At 43.4% G+C, this 23,720-nt stretch overlaps 3 protein-coding genes across 11 annotated transcripts in view; 2 read left to right on the top strand and 1 right to left on the bottom strand.

Moving 5' to 3' along the window:
- Positions 1-4,104, bottom strand: part of CFAP46 (cilia and flagella associated protein 46) — a 78,741-nt gene extending 74,637 nt beyond the window's left edge. For both annotated transcript variants that reach the window (XM_030486345.1, XM_030486342.1), the window contains exons 1-3: positions 3,851-4,104; positions 3,186-3,310; positions 2,101-2,232 (exon numbers count right to left, since the gene is read on the bottom strand). In XM_030486345.1, coding sequence (XP_030342205.1) covers positions 2,101-2,232; positions 3,186-3,310; positions 3,851-3,899 — 306 coding nt within the window. In that variant the 5' untranslated portion in view covers positions 3,900-4,104. The remainder of the gene's footprint in view (positions 1-2,100; positions 2,233-3,185; positions 3,311-3,850) is intronic.
- A 1,671-nt stretch (positions 4,105-5,775) lies between these two features.
- On the top strand, positions 5,776-21,928 carry TCTN3 (tectonic family member 3). 3 transcript variants are annotated; one of them, XR_003991440.2, is made up of 14 exons: positions 5,776-6,173; positions 6,886-7,004; positions 10,806-10,936; positions 11,390-11,498; positions 11,567-11,685; positions 12,438-12,473; positions 12,883-12,957; positions 13,059-13,184; positions 14,108-14,120; positions 14,282-14,377; positions 14,641-14,738; positions 15,349-15,514; positions 16,261-16,398; positions 19,053-21,928. XR_003991440.2 is itself a non-coding variant. In XM_030486347.1 (14 exons), exons 1-13 carry the CDS (start codon positions 5,827-5,829, stop codon positions 19,272-19,274), a joined length of 1,782 nt encoding a protein of 593 aa, XP_030342207.1. In that variant the 5' UTR covers positions 5,776-5,826; the 3' UTR covers positions 19,275-19,309; positions 19,414-21,928. The 3 variants fall into 3 exon arrangements, 2 of the variants coding, with proteins under 2 accessions (XP_030342207.1, XP_030342206.1); XM_030486347.1 differs by lacking the exon at positions 14,108-14,120 and having other exon boundaries at positions 19,053-19,309; positions 19,414-21,928; XM_030486346.2 differs by lacking the exon at positions 14,108-14,120.
- A 959-nt stretch (positions 21,929-22,887) lies between these two features.
- ALDH18A1 (aldehyde dehydrogenase 18 family member A1) overlaps positions 22,888-23,720 on the top strand; it is a 41,875-nt gene continuing 41,042 nt past the window's right edge. For 2 of the 6 annotated variants that reach the window (XM_030486352.2, XM_030486355.2), the window contains exon 1: positions 22,888-22,935. The gene's annotated coding sequence lies outside the window, so the exon portion shown is untranslated. Of the gene's footprint in view, positions 23,686-23,720 lie in introns of all 6 variants that reach the window. The other 4 variants (XM_030486350.2, XM_030486349.2, XM_030486351.2 and 1 more) reach the window with 4 other exon arrangements.

The raw sequence follows: 23,720 nt of genomic DNA on the forward strand, positions 1-23,720 counted from the left end.
GCTGCCCAGTACAAGAGAGACATGGATACTGTGGAGAGAGCCCAAGGGCCACAAAGATAATGAAGGGACTGGAGCATCACAGAATCATAGATTCACACTAAACTATGTTGCCCAAGGCTCTGTCTAACCTGGCCTTGAACACCGCCACGGATGGAGCATTCACGACTTCCTTGGGCAACCCATTCCGGTGCCTCACCACCCTCATTGTAAAGAACTTCTTCCTTATATCTCATCTAAACTTCCCCTGGTTAAGTTTGAAGCCATTAGCCCTTGTCCTACCACTACAGTCCCTAAGGAAGAGTCCTTCCCCAGCATCCTTATAGACCCCCTTCAGATACTGGAAGGCTGCTATGAGGTCTCCACGCAGCCTTCTCTTCTCCAGGCTGAACAGCCTCAACTTTCTCAGCCTGTCTTCATATGGGAGGTGCTCCAGCCCCCTTATCATCCTCATGGCCCTCCTCTGGACTTGCTCCAACAGCTCTATGTCCTGTTTATGTTGAGAACACCAGAACTGTACACAATACTCCAAGTGAGGTCTCACGAAAGCAGAGTAGAGGGGCAGGATCATGCATCTTTCATAAGAGGAAAGGCTGAGAGACCTGGGGCTGCTTAACCTGGTAAAGAAGGTTCAGAGAGATAGAACTGAGTAATTAGAACTCCAAGAGCTGGGACTGGTTTATTGGACTCCGAGACTGGCATAACAAGGTTACTGAGCAATGAGATGCAACTGCCTATATAAAGAGAAAACCAGGTTTAAGAGCCTGAGAGGTATTAGATACCGAAGCAGAAAAGTTGCACTTGGCCCTTAAGAATATAAGCATCTTTATCAGCTAAGAAGGACTGCTTAGGATGGAAACTAAAAAAAGGTCAAACATATTTTATAGGTGAATGATGATTACTAATCATACAGCATGAGTGTTGCTCCACTCCTACTTTCAGAAATGATCTAGGAACACAGCAGTGAAAAACTTTACAGCTGATATAAAGTATATCTTAAAAGCATATTACTACACACAGCACAAGGAACCAGGTTAGGATTGCTCATACTGAGAAGGTTCTTAACTTCTAAGAAGTTAGCAAGAAGAAAACAGCAAAATTTGGCTGAGATTTAGACAACAGCAGAGACTTGTTTAATTTATACACATAAAAGGGTTACTGGACATTAGAAAATACTTTTCAAATGTGTATGAATTTTTAAGGGAACCACAGATCAGTTGTTCTGCACATACACTCAGAGAAGGCAGAGAAAATACACATAATAAAACAGGGAAAAGATTCTAGCTTGAAAGTTAATTCAAGCCCATTATTCAAAGAAACTACAGCAACTACTACAGAAACTACTGTCAGGGAAATTTGTGAACACGAGTAAAACAATATATCTTAAGCCCATTTTAGGAGGTCAGATATCATTGACAAATTGTCAAAGCTGACTGACCACAGTACAAGGACAACTGAAATACTGAAAACAGTTCCCACTCCACTTCAAATTCAGCAGGAGGTAAAAACTGCTCATCATGTACAAATGAGATATCACCAAACAGTAACACACAGAAGCCTTTAAAAGCAGAAGTATCCTGCTGAGCTGTTACCAGAAAGCTTCAACTGTCGTTTCAAAAAGCCATATCCAAAGTACTACACGGAAAGGTCGCTGGTCAGCAGTGGAAGCACACTGCCCCAGAAGAGAAACGAACTGTACAGCCTCTCTGAGAGCCCCTTTAGTCCTCCAGTTCCCACAAGTCTGTGAGATGCTTACTGTGATCCTGAATAAAACCAGTAATTGCTTTAACAGTTACAGCTAAATTTGATCTGAAAGTATCATAATGATGTAAAAAGTAAAAAGGTTGACTTTAAAACAACTGCCCTCCTGAAAAATTTTGCAAGCTTTTCTTTTTCCTCTCTGAAGTGTTTGCAATATTAGTCTAATTCAGCTGGTAAGTTTTGTTTATTCCCAAATTAGCCATTAATATATTTTCCTTTGATTTTTCCCACAGTCCTGATTAACCTTGTGTATTTTCAATGACTGAAAGCAATATGTAAAAACCTAGGAAGAAAAACTCTTAAAAACTGTCTTAATATAATGCAACCTTCATAATTTCTCACCAAATTATCTGTAGACAGTGGAGTGTGCAACTGGCCTTGGCACAAATATGCTCTGCCAAGAAATTGGTTCACAGGAAATTTTCGTTTAAAATACATCTGTAGACAGTCACTGCTCATTTCCAGACACCCGAGCTAAGACAAAAAAAAAGGCATTTTAATATTTAAAAAATGTAACAAATAATGAAGAATTGTTATTTTTTAAAAATGCATACCTACTCAAAATGTAGGGTCTAACTGCATGCCAGTGCACAAACATTACTCCATAAAGCTGTATATCAGATCTGGCACAAACTCAGTAAGATTTATTAAAATTTAAAGTTAGACTTTTGTCATTCCAAATGTGTAGGAAAATAGCTCCTTTATTTAACAAAGCTCCCACGTCACTCAGTCATAGAACCCTTCACGGTCAACAAAAAAAGTTTCCTTTTCTAATAGCCATTAACAGAATTGTTAACATAAAAGCAAAATTCTTAGTAGAATTTTTAAAGGACAGATATTAGCCCACATGATTTTGTATGGATGTCAGTGCTGCACCTCGGTTTTCAGACAACAGATAGAATTTGAATGGCTTGCAGCTTGGGAAAAAAATAAAATTGTTTTATTAGAAATTCTGTCTGCTTGAAATCCAATCACTTATACCCATGGGTTGAAACAAATACATCAAAATTAAGAACCTGGACCACATTTTATAAAAGTCAGCTCAATTAGCAACAATCTGTCATAATTAGAATGTCATCTTTTCTCCTTTTGCCCAGTAGGGACAGTTCACAAACACATTTTCTTCAGTCATAACCAAACTGCTAAAGTTAATTTTCCATTTTATATTATTATATTACTATTTTATATTGTTACAGTATAACTTGTGTATTAAACTTCACAAACCACATTTTGCTGACTGATTATAAAGAAGTGATAATTTAGAGGCCAAGTTTTGACTGAAAATGTATGTTTAAACAATTGTTCTCCAAAACCAGAAAAGTGATGTTTTCCACTTCTGGGAATATTTTTAAGTAGTAACTTTAACAACTGTAAATACAATATGTCATATAAATGTTTTTATTCAATAAACTGCCTAAATGACAAACCTGAAATGCTTGTTCAGCACATAAAACATATAAGTCAGTGCTGAAGTTATCAGATGAGTCAAGTGCAAATTTTCCTTGACTGGCTGATTTGATCAACTCATAAGCATTCTTCAAAGCCTGAACATCTGAAACGAAAAGGGAATAAAGAATGTAACAGATAATTTATGCTTCAAGGGGGACCAACAGACATGGTTGCATTATTTCAAACAAACTATACATCATCCTGTTTCTCCTTTATGGAAATAAATTATGTTTAAGGAAAATAATGTCAAACAAATGCTGTTCCAAGTCAGCCACAGTTGTAAGATGAAGAAGCATTAACAACCCTCTTGCAGTTTAAAATCACCAACGTTAGCACATGAGAAAGCAAACTACTTTGAGGGCCTGATTTAACTCCCTGAACTCAACACTACGTCTTCTGTTGACACAGAAATTAAAGCTGTTATATGAAGTAAACTTGACTGGAAGAAAATTAGATTAAATTAACACCACTATAGCAGCTACTTCTCTTCACAGCTAAGAAGCACGGTCAAAGCATTCAGAGAAAAAATACGCTTTCTACATATTTAGCAACAAAATAGATTAAGATCAAGCAGTTTCCGTGTTTAAAGTGCGGTTTTTCTTTCTTAAAGGCGGGCGAGATTTCTTCCCCCATTGCCTCTGACCTCGGCATCTCTCGGCCGCGAAGAGCCGCTCCCTGACGGCCAGCTCCATGCCGCACACCGCTCCCGGCCCAGCTCGGTCGCCCCCCGCCGCTCCGCACGAAGTTTCACCCCGAGCGACGGAGTACGAGACTTTTTCCGATGAGCTCTTTTCAAAGCTTGGCCGAACCACCGAGAGAACCGACGACGGGAGGCGCCCGCCCGGAGACCCGCGGTCAGGGCAGCCCCGACGCGGCCTCCGGGCCCTCTCCCCGCGCCCGCCGCCGCTCGAGGCTGCCGTTACCCTCCGGGAGCGCGTGTCCCAGCAACGCTCCACAACAGCCCCCAGTAAGCAGGAGGAGCCCGCGCCGACGCCCCGCCCCGCCGGCCCTGCCCGCTGCCGCGCTACGCAGGGGCCGAGAGCGGCCCCTGAAAACAGCCCGCCATCGGCCGTCAGCGCAGCGTGGGGGATCCCGGCGGGTCCTTCCAAAGGAAGGTAAAAACATCCTCCTCCGGGAACGATCGTTGCTGCCTTTTAGCAGTGTTACCGCTGCGGCTTGTGCCACGGCACAGGTCACCTGCTCCCCCTAAAAATCAGTGCATGTAACGCACACTTTCATGATTAAACTGTATAAAATCACTTCTCAGCCGGCCGCAGGGTAGCAAAGGCAATGACTGGTAGCCTCCTGCAGATAAAACTATTGCTGAGAAATGCTGTCACTGGTATTTTTTGTCCCTGTCTTGAGAGCTTTTAACATGAAACCTTTTGAAATAAAGCATAGACCACCAGTGATGGAAGCTTGGGGACCAGACAGAACAAAACGCCAAAGTACATTTGGATCGTTTCCGCCAATGCAGAGAGGAGCCATAGGCTGGGGTATGAACAATCATCTTTTGAGACTTGTTTCACTGCATGTCACCAGGCACAAGTTTATGATTAAAGAAAAAACAAACAAAACCCAAACAAACAAAACCAACCAAAACAAACAAGCAAGCAAACAAAACCTTCAGAGAAAAACAGTCCAGAAAAGAGAGACAGTCAAAAAACCCCTGGCAGCTCCCTGACTGCTCTGACATGAAGACACCAAATGAAGCATTTAGGCCTTCATGATTTCCCCCAATTGCTGCTTTATGGCAAATTCTATAAGGTAAATCACCGTAGTCATGAAGACAATAGAAAGGCTTATATATATAAATTCAATTTTAAACCTAAGCCCTTTGCACTTCCTGCTAAATTGAAATTCTCTGCAGGCCAGGTGTTCAATCCCAATGAACAGAACATATCACCCTGACATGAGGCATTGCGGGTGGCTTTCCAGAGATATTTCTTGCAGCCGTCCTTAGCTGAATGAAAGATGAGTATTAGCAGAGCCGTAAGGGTGACAAACAATACAAATGGTAAGTACAACAAATTCTTTTGCTGGAGGCCCAGCTCCTGAATAAGTCACACATACTGTGTGTTTCAGAGCAGTAGAAGGTCCTTTGGTTTACGAAGCATGGGAAACATTGCAAAGACATACAAGAATCTGGTAAGAATTCAGCAGTAGACTTCTTATTCCCTACCTGTTCTCCTACCTGCTCCTGTCCACACAGCCCTCTGAAATTAAGTAACTTGTATGAATGTTAATAAATATGTATGAATATGCTTATATGCATGTATGAATGTTAATAAACAAAACTCATCTGTATACTTTAGGTGGGTGAGGAAACAAAACCCTATAGTGAACCTGCAGTGATTTCTGAAGAAGAAAGCAATGTATTGGTCTTGTGTAATTATGTTAGGTAGTTACAGCAACGGCTTACTGTGACTTACCACGATACACATACGATGTTTGTACCCAAACTTCATACCTCTTAGTGCGTGACCCAGCTGTGGTCCAGCCGACAGGCAGCCCGCCGGCCGCCCCCAACCCATGGGCGGGCGCGGGCCCTTGCTGCGCATGCGCGTTGGTTCGTCCTGGGCTGCGGCGGCTGGCGTTTCTTAGCGACGAGGTGCCGCCATGCGGGGCGTGCTGCTGGCCCTGCTGCTGGCGTGGGTGGCCGGCTGGAGCCCTGGCAGCCCGCCCGGAGCCGCCGCCGAGCTCGCCGCAGGGGCCGCGCATCGGGCCGTTCCCCGAAGCGAGGAAGTGGCCTCGCGCCGAGCCCCCGCGGCCCAGGCCGGCTCCCAGACCTCCGCCACCGGGGCCTGCCGCGGCGGTCCCGCTCCTCATATCCGTCGCCGCGCCCCGCGGGCACCTGCCCGCAGCCCCGCCGCCGGCGGCTTTCCCGCCCGCTACCTGCCGCCCGGCGCCCGCGGCCTGAGGGATCCCGGGGCTGCTGAGTCATCCCGTCTGTCCAGCGGCAGCAGGTGAGCAGGGCACGGGTCCTCAGCTGGCGCCGCTGCAGGCGCTGCTGCCCCTGGGCCCGGGCGGGCCGAGGAGCGGGGACCGGGCGCGCAGCTGGAGCCGCCGTCCAGTCGCGCTGGTTTTGCTGCCGTGCGGGCCGCGCCTCTGGGCACGGGGCAGCTTAACCCCGAGTGCGGGGCTTGGGAAGAGGTCCCGTGGCCAACATCTTAACGGCCTGGGTAGAGCAGGGCTTGGTTACTGCGGTGAGGCCGCTGGCGGTGGGAACTAAGAAGTTTTATCTCAGAGAAAAAGAACAATATACAGTTGGGAGACAGTGATGTAGTTCCAGACTGCGAGATGCTGTCAGTGAGGAAGATAGCTTCAGCTGCTTGGAGAATTCAAATATGTGGATCTTTGTGGACCGTCTTTGCAGATTGCAGTTGTGAGGAGGACCGAGGGGAGCTGTAGTACACAGACATTAAATTACCACTTTTTGTTCCAGGAAACTTCAGAGTGATTTCTAAATATTCAATTAGAGAGTATCCTCCGAGTTACTACAATGACGAGAGAAGCTTTCAGTAATTGATTATCAATGCGAATTGTACAATATCTTATGTAGAGTGTTGAAAAATAATAGTGTTCTGTGACCGGCATTTAGTAATGTAAAAAATGAAATTATGCAAGAATAGCCTCTAACAGTTTGCGGGGGGGGTGGGGGGGCGCTTGTCTTTGCAGGACTGTGAGTCAAGTGTGTGTGGAAAAATCACTCCTGTTCAGAAGTAATGCCCCTTACCCTACTGACAGCATTCCTGTTCCTGGTGGACATGATCTGTTCTGTGTGCAGCTGCATGACTGTAAGTAGCCTTTCTTTCCGTGCATTTAATTCACAGATTGCATCTGCTTAGGGAATCTTCTTTTTTAAACTTTCAACTCCATGTTATGTAATAATTTTTACTGAGTGTTTGGGCTGTTATAGTTCCAGAGAGACTGTAGTGACTCAGGATCCTATTTCCAAAGACAAACAAAAATAAAGATCATTGCACTCAGTTTAAGGGTAGAGTCTCTGGCTAAACACAAATCAGCTTTTATCAATTGTTTCTGTATCTGAGATACCTTACTTAGTTTGCTACACTTAAAGCAGCAAATAAGGGTTGATGTTTGAAATGTACCACTATGACCCTTATAGAAAGTGATTTCTTATAACCTGGATTCTTTTTTTCATATACTTATTTTCATACTTTTTTCTCTGCTGGCAATGCTTTTTCTCTAGTAATCATATACCCTCGTAGGATTAACGCACCATTAATGCTTTTTTCCTCTTTCTGCTTTCCACATTGTACTTCATTTGGCAGATTTGATGTCCAGCTCTCTGGCATTCATTGAAATTCACTCACATTTGAACACTTACGGTTTTCCCCTTTGAGTCTTTTCTCTGGGAGTTTTGACCCACAGTCCCATCTACTTCTGACCCAAATCACAGGGCATTTTAGGTTGGGAGGGGCTCAGGAGGTTAAGTCGTCCCACAACTAGTCAAAACACAGTTAGCATCCCATTATTTAGTCCTGCTTTCAGGTCTTCACAGATGATGACTGAATGTGTTGCATACAGGGAAGAGCAGAGGAACAATGGGAGCATCATAGTACACAGTATGATAAGTAGTAGTGCTAGAACTTCACCCATTCCGATTTTCAGTACGTCTCAGAGTACAGATGAATTTTGATGACGGTTTAACCACAGCTGAAAGTGCTATCAGGCTCCTGGGTATTGCAGCCTCTAACTTGGAGGTAGCTAAACTTTATCCTTTTCCCATACCACCCATAGTATCATAGAAATAGGATTAGAAGAATTCTGGATCTGTAATCTTGTCCAAAGGAAGGATCATCTGTCTCCAGACTAATGACACCAGATTTTTCTGTCCATTGATTATTCGGGCCCTGTATCTATCACATGATTTGGCCCACAGAACAAGCCATAGACATTTGATTGCACATGTCTGTTAGGTGTAGCATACCTGGGAACAACAGAATTCACTGCTCACATAGCCTTTTCCTTTTCTGTGCTTGTTTGAAGAAATCTGAGAAACTTTATTTGAGATCACCTGAAGGATGATAAAGTTCTCCAGTAGAAACAGCCTTCTCCACTTTGACCTTCCCCAAGGAAACACAGAAATGCATATGTTTTCATCAACTGATTGTAGAAGAAGCCCTTCCAGGATGGATGTGATATGAGCTGCCTCTGCCAGAAATATAATCGAGCTGGCTCCAGATGGCTTCCTGGAAAAGGGCGAGTGGGAACAGGCTCTGACCCTAATGAACAGTAACAAAGTAACAAAGATGGTGTAACGCACAAGCATCATTCACCATTGCTAGCAGATACCAGAGTAGTGTTCAAGTTTTACTAATACTTCTTTGAGATACTTCTAAAAGATGTAGGTTTTTTTCTTCCTCTGCTTGTCACTAATATCTCTTTCCATGACTGTCCTCATTCTTTCCTGGCTGCAGTACTCTTTCAGCTGTCTTTCCTGAAGTGTAAAACTTACTTTGCTTCTTGCAAAGTCATCTTTCTTGCCTATTTTTTTAACTATTGCCATCCTTCAATTGCTTTATTTTTCATACTGTTGTTCTCCATCTGACAGCTGTTCATAACTGGCATTCCTCTAACCTTGAGGGCTCATCACACACAATCTTCTCTTTCTTTTGACCCCTCTGTAGCCCTTTCTTCCTTTGCAGTTTTTCCCAGTACTGCCTGTCTTGTGCTAAGGGTCGAGTTTCATGTATGTCTTAAAGTGATTTTAGACTGTATTGATACTAAATGGAGCAGTGTGACTGCTCACCACATCCTTAACAGTTCCTTCTGTCTTGATGATCCTGTAGCTGGCTGAGTCAGGCAGTCTTGCAGATCCAACTGAAAGTAATTTGTTAAGAGGAAGAGATCCGTTCTCAGCGACAGTTGGAAATACCGGATATTTTCAAAATGTATAAAATACTTTTAAAAGCATTCCTGTTTCACATACTAGCTCCTCAAGATAACAACTTTGTCTTTAGCCTTTGCAGGTGTTAGGAGAACACTGCTGCTATTTCCACTTCTAAATCAGTGGAAGAACTCATACGAGTGCGTTTTAAAGTTACAAGAATCATCCATAAGCCTGACTTCTGTTTGGTTGTTTGTTGTTGTTTGTTTGTTTGTAGGGTTTGTTTTGGTTTGGGGTTTTTGTTTGTTTGGTTTTGTTTCAGTTGGGTTTTTTTGGTTGGGTTTTTTTTTTTTGGTGGGTTTTTTTTTTTTTTTTTTTAGTTTTCTGGTTTCAGACAAATTAAATTGTCTGAAATTCTTTTTTTCCCTTTTCCATAAGATTAAATAGCCTTTAGTAGCTGGCGTGCTTTCTCAAGTAGACTGCACTATGAGCAAATTATATATGTCTTTTCTCTGAAAACTCGAGCAGTTTGAATGTCTTGAATTTTGCTGCAGAAGGCCTTTTCTTCCAGTTTTCAGGTATATTTTGCATTACGTAGTGGTGTTAGTCTGCACTGGCGAGTATTCAGCTCTGATAATAGGAGAGTACTTAAAGAACTGCATTCCAAAGAAAAGAAATCGTTGTGATTAGCACAACTAGCACAACTACCAATGCTTTCTTTTTCAGTGTAATGATTATACCCACAACTGAATAATAAGAAAGCTGTTCTGTGCAACTATTTTTGTGACTAAAATAGGAGCTTAATACTCCATTGGCCTTTATGTCCTTAAGAGATTTAAGCTGGACTAATGCTGTATTTGGATATAAAAAAGCTTTTATTTCTGCTTGCTGCTCTGTACATCTGAGGATCTGCTCAACCCTTGAACAACAGAATTACATTGAGAGCTGAAGTTTTGGAGATTTTCTTCACCCTTCCCTTCCCCTCTCCCCAACCTACTAGACAACCTAAATTCTTCTTTGGTACTACTGTAATCGAGGATACTGCCACTCACTCCTGTTGTCAGGGTGACCTGTAGTTCCTCAAACCTTGTAAGATGTTTTATTCGGATGTATTAAAAAGTTTATTGTTTATTGACTCATTAGGATGAGTCTACATAGTATATCCTTCATAATTTGCCATTTTTTTATGACTTAGTGTTTTGGCAGATATAATACATTAAACCATTATAACCACACTGAATACCACTGGCTCAGGAGGGCATTACTGTGGAATACCAATAGAAAGTCTGGGGTTTTTAGGATGCTTATTCTCTATTCATACTTATTTTGAGTTTTACCAACCTTAATTATTTTGAATCCATTTAATGTTGCCTTTTGTGGACTCACATATTGGTAGTGTTTTGTCATTGAAATGTTGTGTGTGTCTAATTTGGGCATCTTACAGAAATTAAAGCACGTAATAAGATAGTTGCCTTAAGCAGTGCCCGTGCTTTTTGGAAAATTGCATTTGTGTATTAACACCCGTTTCCCATGTTTTCCCATGAAACTGTACAAACTACTACTCATTATATCATATTAGCCTGTTGGCACTGTTACTATGGATTACTTAATACAAGGCACTATCTAGCTTATAATTACTGAAGTTTTTCCTTTAAAAAATATTCGCTTTGCCTTAGATCTATTTTTTTCCTAGTAATTTGACATTGGCACTTTTTTTTTTTTCCCCCCTCATTTCAACCTTCAGCAAAGCTGAACTACTACCAACAGCCACAGGATATCAAAGAATCTGATTTTTTGAAGTTCTCAGAGAAGTATGGCAGACACTCTTTTGTAGCACCATCACAAGTCCAGCGATCATTCTCTCCCTTTTACCGGGTAAGTTGAAAGAAAATAGCAATCAGTTTGCAGATATACTTTTACTTAAGCTGTCTGCAATGAGATCTAATGAGAACAGATTGAAAGATTCTTATTTTTCTACCTATAATCTATATTATCACTACCTATAATCTATATTAATCTATAATCTATAATAGCACTCTATATTTCTACCTATAATCTATGTTATCTTATATTTCTACCTATAATCTATGTTATTATAATAATCTATATTTCTACCTATAATTTGTATTATCAGTTCTTTTCATTCCTTATTGTGTTAAAAAAAAATAATCTGATCAGCTTTCTTATATTTAAAATTTTGGACAATCCTTTAGACAAAACTGGGTGTACACTAAGGAGAAGTATAAATTTGCCCTGTGCATCATCTTGCACTTGGCCTTAGTATTCCACAGTCACTTTGTCTATGATATCTCCAAATTGTCTTTGCAGGCTGGGGATCCAATCCTAATCTACTTTGATTCATCATCTGCACTGAGCACACTTAGACAGCCAGTAAAAATGGGATCCAGTGGACTTTGTGTTGATGGAAATCCTGCTGGTTAGTAGAGGGGGAAGAATTTCTCAGTGTAGTTTGCTTGTTTTATCTGTTATCATGTCTTAACTCAGGCTTCCTGGACAGTAAAAGCACAAGCTGTACTCGGATTTTTGCCAACTTGAGCAAGAGCTGCGTTACTGACCCTGTCCTAGATGCTGCCTCCTACTACCGTGACTTCTATGTGCTAAAGGTACATGCTGTATTTCTTCATTTTGCTCAACATCTTATTTGCTTGACTTTCTACTGCAACTTCAGCTAACTGGAAAACTAAAGGTCACCTGGTATGTCATCCCTGATCTCCCGATCGTTAAGGCCTTCTTGCTGGAAATCCTGTTAAAAATAATTCCAAAATAACGGATTTATCGTTCTGGTTTCATCATGCTGGTCTTGCTGAATGTTAACATGAAAATATCTCCTCTTGCATTCTAGAGTTTCTCTGGTGTCCCAAGAGAAAACGGCAGTGTAAATAAAAACACCTTATTATGGCTAATGACTCAGTTTACCTTACATTGGAAATCTAAAGCTACATAACTGTAGTAGAAAGTCTTCTACTGATCAAATTTAACTCACGTTTTCAGGGCTCTCTTTGTCACTGTGGCCAAAATTTAGTTTTTCCTTAAATGGAAGCTGAAGTAATTACTTGATTCCAGAAAGGGGAGTTCCAGGAATGGATCAAAGATGCCTGCATTCTGCAGGCCATTAGCAGAACCAAGTATAAAATTTGTCTGCTGATGTTCTGAAAATGCTTTCTGTGGATTACGTCTGTGATTTCTAGATCACAAATTGATGACAACTTTTACACATCTGGAATAAACAAAGTAATTTTTGTCAGTGTAATATGTAGGCTGTATTTAGTGACGGTTTTATGACTTCAGGCACTTGCAAACCCAGAAAATCGGTTGGTTTTTTGGTGTTGTATGTTGGTTTGTTTGTTTTCCCCAGGTCCCAGTTAATGACACCATTGTGCAGTCCATGAAGGTCAGTCTTTACTGCCAATGATAATAATTTCTGCTTCTAAAATAAAACATATCTGGAATCTTAGGCATTCATAGTAATGCCCATGGGTTGGGAACACGGGAGAATGGGAATGTTCTGTGCCCAAGACAAGATTTTTTTTTTTTTGACAAAGTGTGACATTATAGAAAAAAAAAATTGGGGGTATAAGGAAAGATGTACTTTTAAATAAATGGGCATAGATAGTGCTGGAATCAGGGAAATAGCTTCTTTTCTTATGAAAAAATGGGCCTCCAGAGCAGGGTGACATGTCCGCAGATGACAGCTACAGAAGGAAGGTAAATCTGTCTTGGATAGAAAAGCAGTGGAGAAGAGTAAGAAAGGCACACTCCTTTTAAACATTGCTAACAGTTAACATGCCTGCTGTCTCCAGATAAAGGTCACTGCAGTTGCACCACCTGAAGCTCCCCGAATGAAAGGCAACACATGTAACAACGTTGTTTCTGAGGTATCTGAACCTTCTTCCCTTTGGGCAGCTCAACACTCACTTGGAGGCATTGCCCTATTACCTTACTCTGCCTCTGATTCTTCTCTCAATTGAACTTACAGGTGATCTATGAGATAGAATTCAGTGGCACACATGGGATTCAGAGTGTTTCTGTCTGGTTCAAAGTGAGCAACATCTCTGGGAACTCAGGATCTGCTCTGCAGCAGCGCTTCACTTTGCATTTCTGGGTCAGTGCCCCCATCCTCCCCAGGCTCTTACCAAGTGTGTGACCCAGTTTTGTGCAGATGAGATGTGAAAAGTTTAGAGCAGTGTCATTGTGCTATGGTAGTACCAGAACCCTGGGGCACTGCTGGTGGTTGAAGGCAGGAGGGGACAGTTGCTCTCGTCTCAAGTAAACCATGTAGGTAGAGTCAGGCTCAGTACAAGTACACAGTCTTGCATGGCACCAGTTGGAAGGGGCTGGCTATTTTTACCTGAGTGTTTTTTGCTGTTGTTTTAATTAGGTTTAGGTTTGGGGTTTTGGGGGTTTTCTTTTGGTTTTGGGGTTGGGTTTTTTTTTTTGTTGTTGTTGTTGTTGGTTGGTTGGTTTTGTTTGGTTTTAATGGTGGGGGGAGAAGGGGAGAGGATGAGATCAGGGTCACCATCGTGAACTTGTGAAGGGTTGGAGCTGGTGCTGTGTCTGAGATGTTCAATGTTTGTGAACAAAGTTGCTAAATTTATTCCAGGTACATATTTAATTTTGCCTGTGCAACGGGAAAAAGAGCTACTTTGGAGGGAGTGGAAATCTGGGAAATACTGGTGTGTGTTGAAGTTCATATAAACCTTGCACCATAAGGGCAATGTAAAGTGGGATAAGTGGTGACCTCAGAGGTTGATAAGTGTGCAGTGTAACCTTGCTGAAGTTATCCCGAGAGGCTATCCCCATAAAACAATTTAGAAGTGGAATTTGCCACTTGGAATCAGGGTCAAGGCAGGGTTTGTTCTGCAGATCATCTGTACAATTGCCCAGACTGATACATTCACTTCTTTAGAGACAAATGCTGACCAACAGGAATTCATTGTCTCAATGACAGTCTCAAGAACTGTCTGAGTAGAATCCACATTTCAGGGTACTGACATTTATTTTTTTTTTTTACCTCCTGGACTGCAGATGAACTTGCCAGGTAAGAAAGAGAATTGGAAACAAGTAATGGAGGTTTTAGTAGTGCATAATATTCAGTCATTCAAAAAATGGGTTACACTTACATTTTTGAGAATGCAAATTTGATCTGACTGGTACTAATGTTTTCCTCTCCCTTTCTTTCTTCCCTTTGCCTCTTTGTAGACCAGGACTCTTTCTCATATGTTGCCTAGAAGTGGAAACCCTGGCTATATCACTGGAGCACCACTGTTGATTACAAACAGGGGTGCAACGCAGCATGTATCCTTTCTCTGCTATCAAGTTTTATTAGTCACTTGGTTTATTGACTTCTGGTACTCTACTGTCTGGACTTTTCAGATTCTGCTGTTACCTGTGAGGACAGTATTACATTGCAGCCATCAGCAGCCCTTTTGGTCATGACTGAATTGCAGTCCAGTGATAAGGATGAGGAATGTGGGGTGAGAAATTGTTAAATACAAATTGGGTGTCCTGTATTGTCTGTTTATGCTTTTCTTTGGCTTCTTGACATGCAGTCTTGTCAGATGAGCATTCTGCGGAGTGAAGGTCATGGAAGTTGCTCACCGTTTCTCCGACACACAGTACAATTTGGAAGAAATATGAGGACAGGCTGCAAGCTCAGGTAACAGCACACTCTGAAGTCACCCTTCCTGACACATTTGGAAGTTGTGGACTCATTGAGCACATTTTTCCATAGCCTGTCATGCACTGCTGTGGAGTCTAGGTCCTTCCCTGAGGTCACCAATGGGTCTTTACAGATCTTTCATATACTTTTAAGGGGACTTGAAAGTCAGAAAGATGGTGGACCTCTAGAACAGTCTGAACATTGTGAACATCTGAGGCTGGAGTGTGGCAACATGTCTTGGGCAAGACTAGAGTTTGTATTTGAGGAATGAAGTATAATGAAACCTTAAAAAGTGATTGGTTTGATGATTTGGATCTTTTTTTTTTTTTCCTTGGTGACAGAGCAGGTATATGACCACTGATGTAATAAGGAAAACTGACAGCTCTTTAGCCATCTTATCATGTGTTACCCCGCTAGGTGGTTCTTCTCCCTTCTCATTGCAGAGAGGATTGAAACTGCATCCATTTAGTACTAGTACTTCCCATAATGATTCTGTTGGCTCATTATAAGAGCAGAAGAAATTCTCATTATGAAGGAAGGATCTTTATAGCATTTTTTTTCTATCCTGGAAATCACTTTGTCAGAGCTGTTATTTTCTCATTTCCAGCCTATCCCCAGTACTGGAAGAAAGTAACTGTAGTTATACCCAGCAGAAGTTATATGAGGCTTTTCAGGGGATGAAGAGAGCAGAGGACCTTGCTATAACTGGCAGTGCTCATTCAACCCAGGCAGAAGAGTGGATCACCATTCTGATTCAGAACTGCAGTGTGCAGGTAACAGGAATGCAAAAAGACCAGCTGTGAATATTTTCTTTCCTATCTGTGTATTGCCTTGGGGAAGTGTGGGCATGGGGGAAAAAAAAAGACCTAGCTTGTTCATCTAGGTTTACTTTCTTTGTGTGATGATCCACTGACTCTCAGGGGTCTCAATGCCTGTAAGCAGTGATTCTTGTTATGGTTCATATTATTATACTTCCTAAACAACAACAAAAAAACCCAAAAACCAAACCCAACCCTGAATCCTGTTTCTGCTATTTAAAAGGGCAAAAAGAGTTTCAGACTGAATCCAGTGTTGTATTACCTGTTTTCTCACAGCCTTCTAGAATTAATACTACCTGATTACTTCCTATTAATTTGATGGTTTTATGATTATCCTTCCTGATTTTCCAGTTGCTAGGGATATTTATATATTACATAAAGGTAAAAGTTTGTGATCCAAGTACTTATGGAGGACAGAAATTCTATTTTAGTAATTATTAATTTGTCAGGAAGTGGCCTAATAGAATGCAAAATCCAAGTGGTAGTGCTGAGACAAATTCTGTTTGGAAATGAGAGGACAGTGAGATGGATATAGCTCTAAAATGGGTGGTTGACTGGACTGGAAGTTACAGGGTTAGTGTTGAAGTGACTGATTAAGATTTTGTAACATATGCTATCCAAAATATTAGACTTTGACCATAATGGTCCTTTTTAATCTTAAAAATACTCTATTCAGATGTTCGGGTGTATTTTATTTTCAGGCTGTGAACTGCGTTTCCTGTTGCATGATTCCTATGACCCTGGAGATACAGATACTGTGGACAAAAGTGGGCCTCCTGTCCAACCCAGAGGCTCAAATACTGGGTGCACGGTACCTCTATCATTGTCACCCCCTGAAGGTATGGTTATTTAAGAACCAAGGAATCAAATGGTCTTGATATCACTGAGTTGAGAACCTTCCATGATGAAACACATTGAAGGTCAGAATGGATGTGGCTCTGAGCAACCTGATTTAGTGGAAAGTGTCCCTGCCCATGGCAGGGAGTTGGAACTGAATGAGCTTCAAGGTCCCTTCCAGCCCAAACCACTCTGTGATTCTATGATGTCAGCAGGAAGGTGGAGCTAACAGGACAACTAATAGCCTTTTTCAAGCTTGTGTCAGTCAATCCAATTTTGGTGCAGGCCCTGACATCACAGTCTTCTGAGCAGGACATGTATTTCAAGGCTTATACTCCTCTACAAGGGCTTTAGGGGGAGCAGCTGACACCTGCCCATGACGTTCTTATGGCAGTGGGGTATGACATGGCAAGTGTCTGTGTGATCTGTTACCACACTTTGAATGTCAGACTCAGTCTAAATGAGATTTTGCATCACTTATGTGGGTTTGTCTCCTGGTGCCTCTTCATCCTCCCTTCTTGCAACATACATGAAAAGAACACGATAGGAAAATGTTCACCTTGTAAAACACATGTTGCCCTGAGGCAAACTGACACCTCCACCCCACAAAGTTATTTCCTAAATCTGAGCTGTTACATGGCTCATTAAAACTTCTGTCTGAGGAAGGAGATTTGCACTCCTAGTAAAAGTGCAGGGTGTGTATCCCTCAGTAAGGATTAGCCAGTCAAGAACTATGAAATTTAGATTTCATCTGCTTGAGCAACTGATGCTCATTACTTCACAGCTGTAAGGTATATTGCAAAGCAAATGATAAAAAAGCAAGTCTGGCAGCAAGAAAAAAACACTTCACCAGTGGCAATCCACAAATAAGAGCTGCTGATAAAGACATTTTAGCAAAGGTACCGGTTGGTACCGTACCCACCAGTTAAGATTTGCAGCTATTTGTAAGCACAGCAGTGAGATCACCAATGCATGCTGTATATTGCTTTACTTTTGAATTATCAGTTTTAGTCTACTGATTCTCTATCTGAGAACTATCCATTCTTTACAGAAAATCTTTTCCTTTAGACTACACTCTGTCACTGGAGAGTTGCCTTAGTGACTGACCAGAAAACATAGAACCCAGGAAAGACATCCCATTTTCTACACCCATTTACAATACCTGCTCACAGTTGCATTTGGACTTCCTGAAAATACAAGACGGTCTTAAATGATGTAGAGCTATAAAGGGGCATGCTGGAAGTTGCTTCTGGCTGCCTTCTCCCAGCTGTTGAGGAGGGGTTGTGTATGGGGTGTTTTCTGCACTACTCTCTGATCTTAAGGCATATTTTGAAGGTCCAGACACAAAGCCAGAATCATTCTGAGGCTTCTTGTTGACTGAGCTGAGGAGGCTGGTGCCCAGCGCCTTTGAGAAGCAGGGATAAGCCAAGCTGGAAAAAACAGAGATTCTGCAGATGACTGCTGAGCACCTGAAATTGCTGCTTGTTTATTGTGTGTTTACTCATTGATAGGAGAACTTCTATCCATAAGGAGTGAAGGAGAAATTCTAACTGTAACAGCTAAGGAGGGGCAATTTGTGACTGAGGAATGAGCTGGCACTGAGGGCAAGAAGGCCCAGCTGCAAGAAGGGGTTAAACTGGCTGGAAGCAGAAATGCCAGAGACTGACTCCTTGCAAGGGAGTGAGGTTTCCCTTGGTGATAAGAAACAGCCTCAGCTTTGTCTTGTAGCCATCCTGCAATGGGAACACTCAGGGTCCCAAGCTCAGGCGCCACCTTTGGGCAGCAAAGCTGGGCTGGGGGATGGACCCATAGCAGGGCTGAGGTGCCCCATGCTGACCCTCTTGTTTCCAGGGAAGTAAGTGAGGTGGTGATTTCACAGATTGGCTTAAACCAGTGCAAGCACAGAAGATATGCTGCCAGAGGTTAGCATGCAGAGATGGGAAGCTGGGGCAGGGAGTGAGGTTGCTCTTTTGACAGCAGCATGGTCTTCAATTCCCCCCTAGCTAGCCATGAAAGTCTAGATGGCTCAAGAAGCGAGTGTATTGGTTGTCTTGCAGCATCTGGTTGAAACAGAAAGGAACTGAGGCCTTAGACATTCAGTCCCCTGTTCTATCTTTACCAACTGACTTGCCAGTCTGTCTCCTTTCTGAAACAATATCCTAAAATGTGGGAAATAAATTAATTGTTTTATTGGGTCCTTGCTTTATCTTATTGATAGGATCAAATCTTGTGGCAGTCCTGTCTGTTTCTGGCAGCAAAGGGCCAGGTGGTCTTACCTTACAGAAAAGATACAATTTAATAAAAAATAAAGCTAGCTCTGCTTCTCTTCTTATTACCAGCTACCTGGTATGTCTTTTCTCTCAACAGAAGGTGTACTCTAGTAGAGCTTCAGTGACTGCTTACATTCTGGAGCTCTGTAACACATGATGCACGGTAGTTACTGATCTTTGTCAAAACCTGTGTCCTCAGTTTACCTGCCAAGTATCAATCCTGGGAAAGAAGTTACTCCACTAAAAATTATATCTGGAACACTTATACCATCCTAAAGACACCTTGCTTGCCAACAATCTACAGTGGGTCTCCATGAGCAAACCGAGGGGGGAATGTATCTTTTGTATTTAGCTTGCTGAACTCTTTGCTTTCCTTCTTGTTACAGTTCCTAAGCACAAGCACGGTACCTTTGACAACTGTTGTTACCTTCACTGACATGACGGAATGGCCAGAACCTCCAAGAGGCCAGCCCCAAATACACTGGAAACTCCCATTTGACGTCTTTTTCCCATTTAAGGTGGCAATGAATTTGGAAAGAAGTTACAGAGATGATCTGGCTGGCTATTTTTTCTTGATTCTAATAATCTGCAGTATTCTCTGCTTTTGAAAAGTCAAATAGCTGGGTCCTGTACTTAAAGTTTGGTAAGTGAATTTATACATTCAGAATATGATCTAGATCAGACTTTTCTCCTCGGACTCTAATGTTGTGCCTATGACATCTATGTGCCTTCTGCTCTTGAATTAAGCTACATGACTAGTTTCTGCCTCGCGTGCTCTCACATCCCTATTCTCTGTATGCACCATCTGCAAACCTTACTGCAGTGAAACACTTGAGAGATGGAGGGATCAAGAGATGTCGCATTGATGAGGAACAAGGAGGAAGATGTTGAAATGAATATTTCATGTTCTCAGAAGCCAAGAGTGCTTTCTAAACAAAAGAATCTGGAGAGAGGAGCAAAGTTCAGTACAAGCATCTTGGCACTGCATTCATTCATCGTCCTGTTGGAGAAACACCCGATTCTTCTACGTGGAACTAACTGAACATTTAGAATTCAGGAGCCCTCCCAGGCGACCTGAAGTATTATTTCAAGGGTAGACATGTCTATCAGTGACCTTTTACCTGTCCTTGTTACATGACAACCATGCCTCTCTGACAGTTTCTTACTTACTTTTTTGTCTTTTCAAATACAGATATTCAATTGAAATTTGTTTTAATCACTGCTCACATTAGCAAGTGTTACACAAAGCAAAATAACTGTAAATGTCCCATCCTCTGAAATACAAATGAATTTTGTTTGTAAAGACAGCTTCCTTCCTATTTTTTTTTTTTTTTTTCTTGAAGAAACAGGTCTGAATATGTTTTTTTCCAGATAAGAAACATTCTCTTGTGGCTCTAGATAGGAACTGGACCGATAAGATAGCCACTGAAATTCTAGTTGGTACATCAGAGAGAGCTTTGAAGAGTCCTAAAGAAAAAGTCAATTATTTTATGAGAATTTACAGATTGTGAGCCTGAAGCTTACTGCAATATCTTACCTCTGGCTCAGCCCCTGGGACCAGAATGTAAGTTTATTGGTTTTGAAAGTCATCTTCTGATTACCCGGTTTGCCCACACAGGCTAAGGAAATGTGCTCACTCATTCCATTAAGTTGTTGAACAACAGCGTATTTTTTTAGCAAAGGATTTATTATTTATCTTCAGGTGATGGAAAAATCTGCCCCATCTGAGTCAAGTACTCCAATGGTATCAATAACGGGCATGAAAATAAGGAATTCTGGCCTATCTTTAACAAAAGGTATCGGTTGTTTTCGGAGGTAGGTATATTATGTATAATAGCATCTTTGTTGCTCTTCCTCATTCCAAACAGAAGAGTGCAAAAATAAACTGAAAACCTAGTTAATTAGTCAGGATATCAAAGGAGATAACCTGAATAAAGCAAAACCATGACCCAGCTAAAACATGCAGATTATGGGGTAACTTCACATATTTAATTTTCTGATTGTTTACATGATTTATTAGGGTTGGAAAGAATTCCGTGAAAGAGTCTGCTGCTTCCATTGCTTCTGATTCTGGGGCAGCCCAAGAAAGCCAGTATGAGCACACGTGCATTCTGGTGTTACATATAGCTGGTGGCACCACTACAGCAACAAGCTTTGGGTTTAGATGGATACAGCTTCTCAACTGTGGCTTTAAGCAAACCACATTTGTAACTATGTCACATGTCCTCTCATGCTCCTAACTTATGGAATCCATTGAATTAATTTAGAGATGGCTAACTGAATTGAACAAAGGGTTAGCTAGAGAAACTTGCTAAACTTCACCCTGCCAAGTGCATCAGGATATGGCATGAATGAAAAGGATCTGGCATCTGTTTTCTTCATTCTTGAGATAATTCAATTAGGAGACTACAGAGATTCTTCTTACTCTATGAGATGCAAGTACATGGAAGTGCTGCAAGAATGTATCACCTCACTATTGCAATCCTCTGTCATATCGCTAGGTTCCAACATTGTCATATTTTCTAGCACACATTTGGCTCCTTTATTTCCTCGCTGCAGGAAAGGGAGCTGGAAAGAGCCTTGTCCATAACCTGGTCAAGCCTGGCTCAAGGCATGTTCAATTCTAGCGAGACCGTACCACATGGATGTGGACTTAGAGTCTCAAATTTCCTATGACAGTTTATTTCAGTGTCTACTATGTTTTTCACCACTGTCTGAACTTAAATGGCCTCTGCTGCATCAGGCAACAGTATGAGTGTCACATGAAAGGCAGCCTCCTATGTCAGATACACAGAAATGGGATATTCATACTCCACATCAAAGGGCTGAGACAATGCTGCAAAATTTCTCTCCTGCCAGCATTCTATCTAGAACCATCTTTCCAGTGTGTCCTGTTTTAGGGAAGGAATTATCCAAAATGAAAACCATGATTTTGGATTACAAAAAGTTAATCAAGTGCATTGTTGGTGGCGATGCGAATTAGGCTGCCCACCCAGCTCTTACTTGAGATCTCCCTATGGGGTGGTCAGATCGTTGTCATGCTGGAAATGAACAGCAGTGAGTGTTTCCATTCTTGCTGTCTGTCTGAAAGAGTCCCACTTCTTGCTTTCAGCATAGGTTACACCCCCCCACCTCCCCCCAGAAAACAGAAATAGGGAGAATGTGAATTTCTGAAATGAAATATTCTGAGATCATTCTCCCCTTCTATAATGTAAAATGTACATAAAATGCTAAGAAAAAGCTAATAAAGGCATCTTAAAAATGTCTATAAGCTCCTTAATGTGCCGCCATTTTCTTCAGGCACTACGTACATGATCCACTGTTATATTTGTTTGCCAAGTTCTAGCCACTGTTTTACCACCATAGGGTTTGTCGGGAAGGAGAGGTGCCTCACGAACCGTGCTCCCAACACCTGCCTTCCTCACCTTCCCTGCGTGCCACTCGATGTCCGTGTACCTTGATAAACAGTTAGCACGAGAACACATAAACGTGATCCTGCTTCCTCACAAGATCACGTCAGAACCGACGCGGCACGGAGCACAGCATGTCACCGCCCCACACCGGCGGCACGTCCGCACTTTACTAGGAAGCGTTACTTCCCCCCAGCGCCGCTTTACGCCCACCGGGGCTAGAGCCGAGCCCCAGCGACACCCGTCCTGCGGCGAGGAGCCGTTACCGCCGCCCGGCACCGGGGGGTCCGTCCTCACCCTCGGCTTCCTCACGGCCCCGAGCTGCGGCGGGAGGCGCGACGAGCACGCGCTGCCTGTAACGGGGGAAAGCCCGCCGGTAACAGCCAACGAGCTGCTCGGAGCTCGCTCCGGCACAGCTCGCGCGCCAGTCGGGGCACAGCGAGCGCCCCTTCGCGCGCCCTCAGCCGCAAAGGAGCCGCCGCCGCCGCCGCCGCCGCCGCCGCCGCCGCCGCGCGAGGGGTACGAGGCGCGCGCTGCCCCGCGCCGTCCCCTGCTCGCGGCGGCGGCTCAGCCACGCGATAAACGATCTCCCGGCTCCGCTCAACACCGCCGCGGCGAAACCGACGCCCCGCGCCCCCACGTCGCCCCGTGGTGCCGGAACACGGCCCTCCCGCTGCCGCCGCTGTGCGGGCCGCTCCACAGAGCCCTCCCTCGCCCGAGCACCCCTCCGCACCCGAACGGCGCGCGACCCTCGCCACGGAACGTGGGCGGAGCCAGACGTGCGTCCCGGGGCCGGGGCGGGGCCGGAAGTGACGCGGCGGGCGGCTGTGGGCGCGGGCGGAAGCGCTGCGCCGGGAGGGTGAGTGGTGACGTGCCCGCGTCCCCGCGCGTCTGGCAGTGCCGCGCTGGCCGCGCTGCTGGGCCGCGGTCGCGAGCTGTGAGGGGCGCAACCAGGCGCCTGGTTGCGGCCTGAGGTTATGGCGATGCCCGGTCCCGCCGCCGGGGGAGCTTGCGGCGGCGGCGCCCGTCCGTGAGTCGCTCCCGGTTCCCCGCCTGCGGCTGGAGGGTCAGGAGCGGGCTCCGTACTGCTTGCAGCAGAGGAATGCGGGCTTGGGGTGGGGGAAGCGAGCTACGCCGTAACCCTACGCCGTAACGTGCAGTCGCTGCAGCGCTGCGTTCTGCGAGACGCTCCATGCGCTGCTGGTCCTCGCCAGCTTCCCAGAGCCTCGTAGGCTTTGGTTCAGATCTCCTTGGCGGCCGCAGAGCTTTTTGCTACTGCGTGGAAATAGTGGCAGAATGGAGTTGCGGTTTGGGCCCCTGCAGCCGCTAGACTAGTTGGTAACAGCTATGTTGGCCTCATTATTCTTCGTGTTGCCCCTCTTGAGCTTTCTTTTTTCTTGCTCATCTCCTGTGTCTACTCACAAGATTTCTCCATATCCAAAGAAAATATTCAAACCCTCCTGACACTTGCGTGACACATAAAAGCAGTTAGCTGGGTTGCGACCCAACTCTTGGTGATAAGCCAGTGTTGTTTGCTGTTTCTTCACTGGAGATATAACACGAGCAGATAAGAAAGGTTTTTAAGAAACCTGATCGCTCCCTGAAAGAGGTAATAAAACTGTAGATAAAAGGAGACTTAAAGAG

This window comes from Strigops habroptila, chromosome 5 (genome assembly GCF_004027225.2).
Source record: "Strigops habroptila isolate Jane chromosome 5, bStrHab1.2.pri, whole genome shotgun sequence".
Classification (NCBI taxonomy): Eukaryota; Metazoa; Chordata; class Aves; order Psittaciformes; family Psittacidae; genus Strigops; species Strigops habroptila.

What these genes read in the sequence shown, in the direction of transcription:
- TCTN3 (XM_030486346.2), top strand. Translation starts at nt 5,827, where the DNA reads ATGCGGGGCGTGCTGCTGGCCCTGCTGCTGGCGTGGGTGGCCGGCTGG. An exon ending in CCATTGTGCAGTCCATGAAG is followed by an intron (nt 12,474 to 12,882) that starts GTCAGTCTTTAC and finishes TGCTGTCTCCAG; the next exon opens with ATAAAGGTCACTGCAGTTGC. An exon ending in ACAGGGGTGCAACGCAGCAT is followed by an intron (nt 14,378 to 14,640) that starts GTATCCTTTCTC and finishes CAGTCTTGTCAG; the next exon opens with ATGAGCATTCTGCGGAGTGA.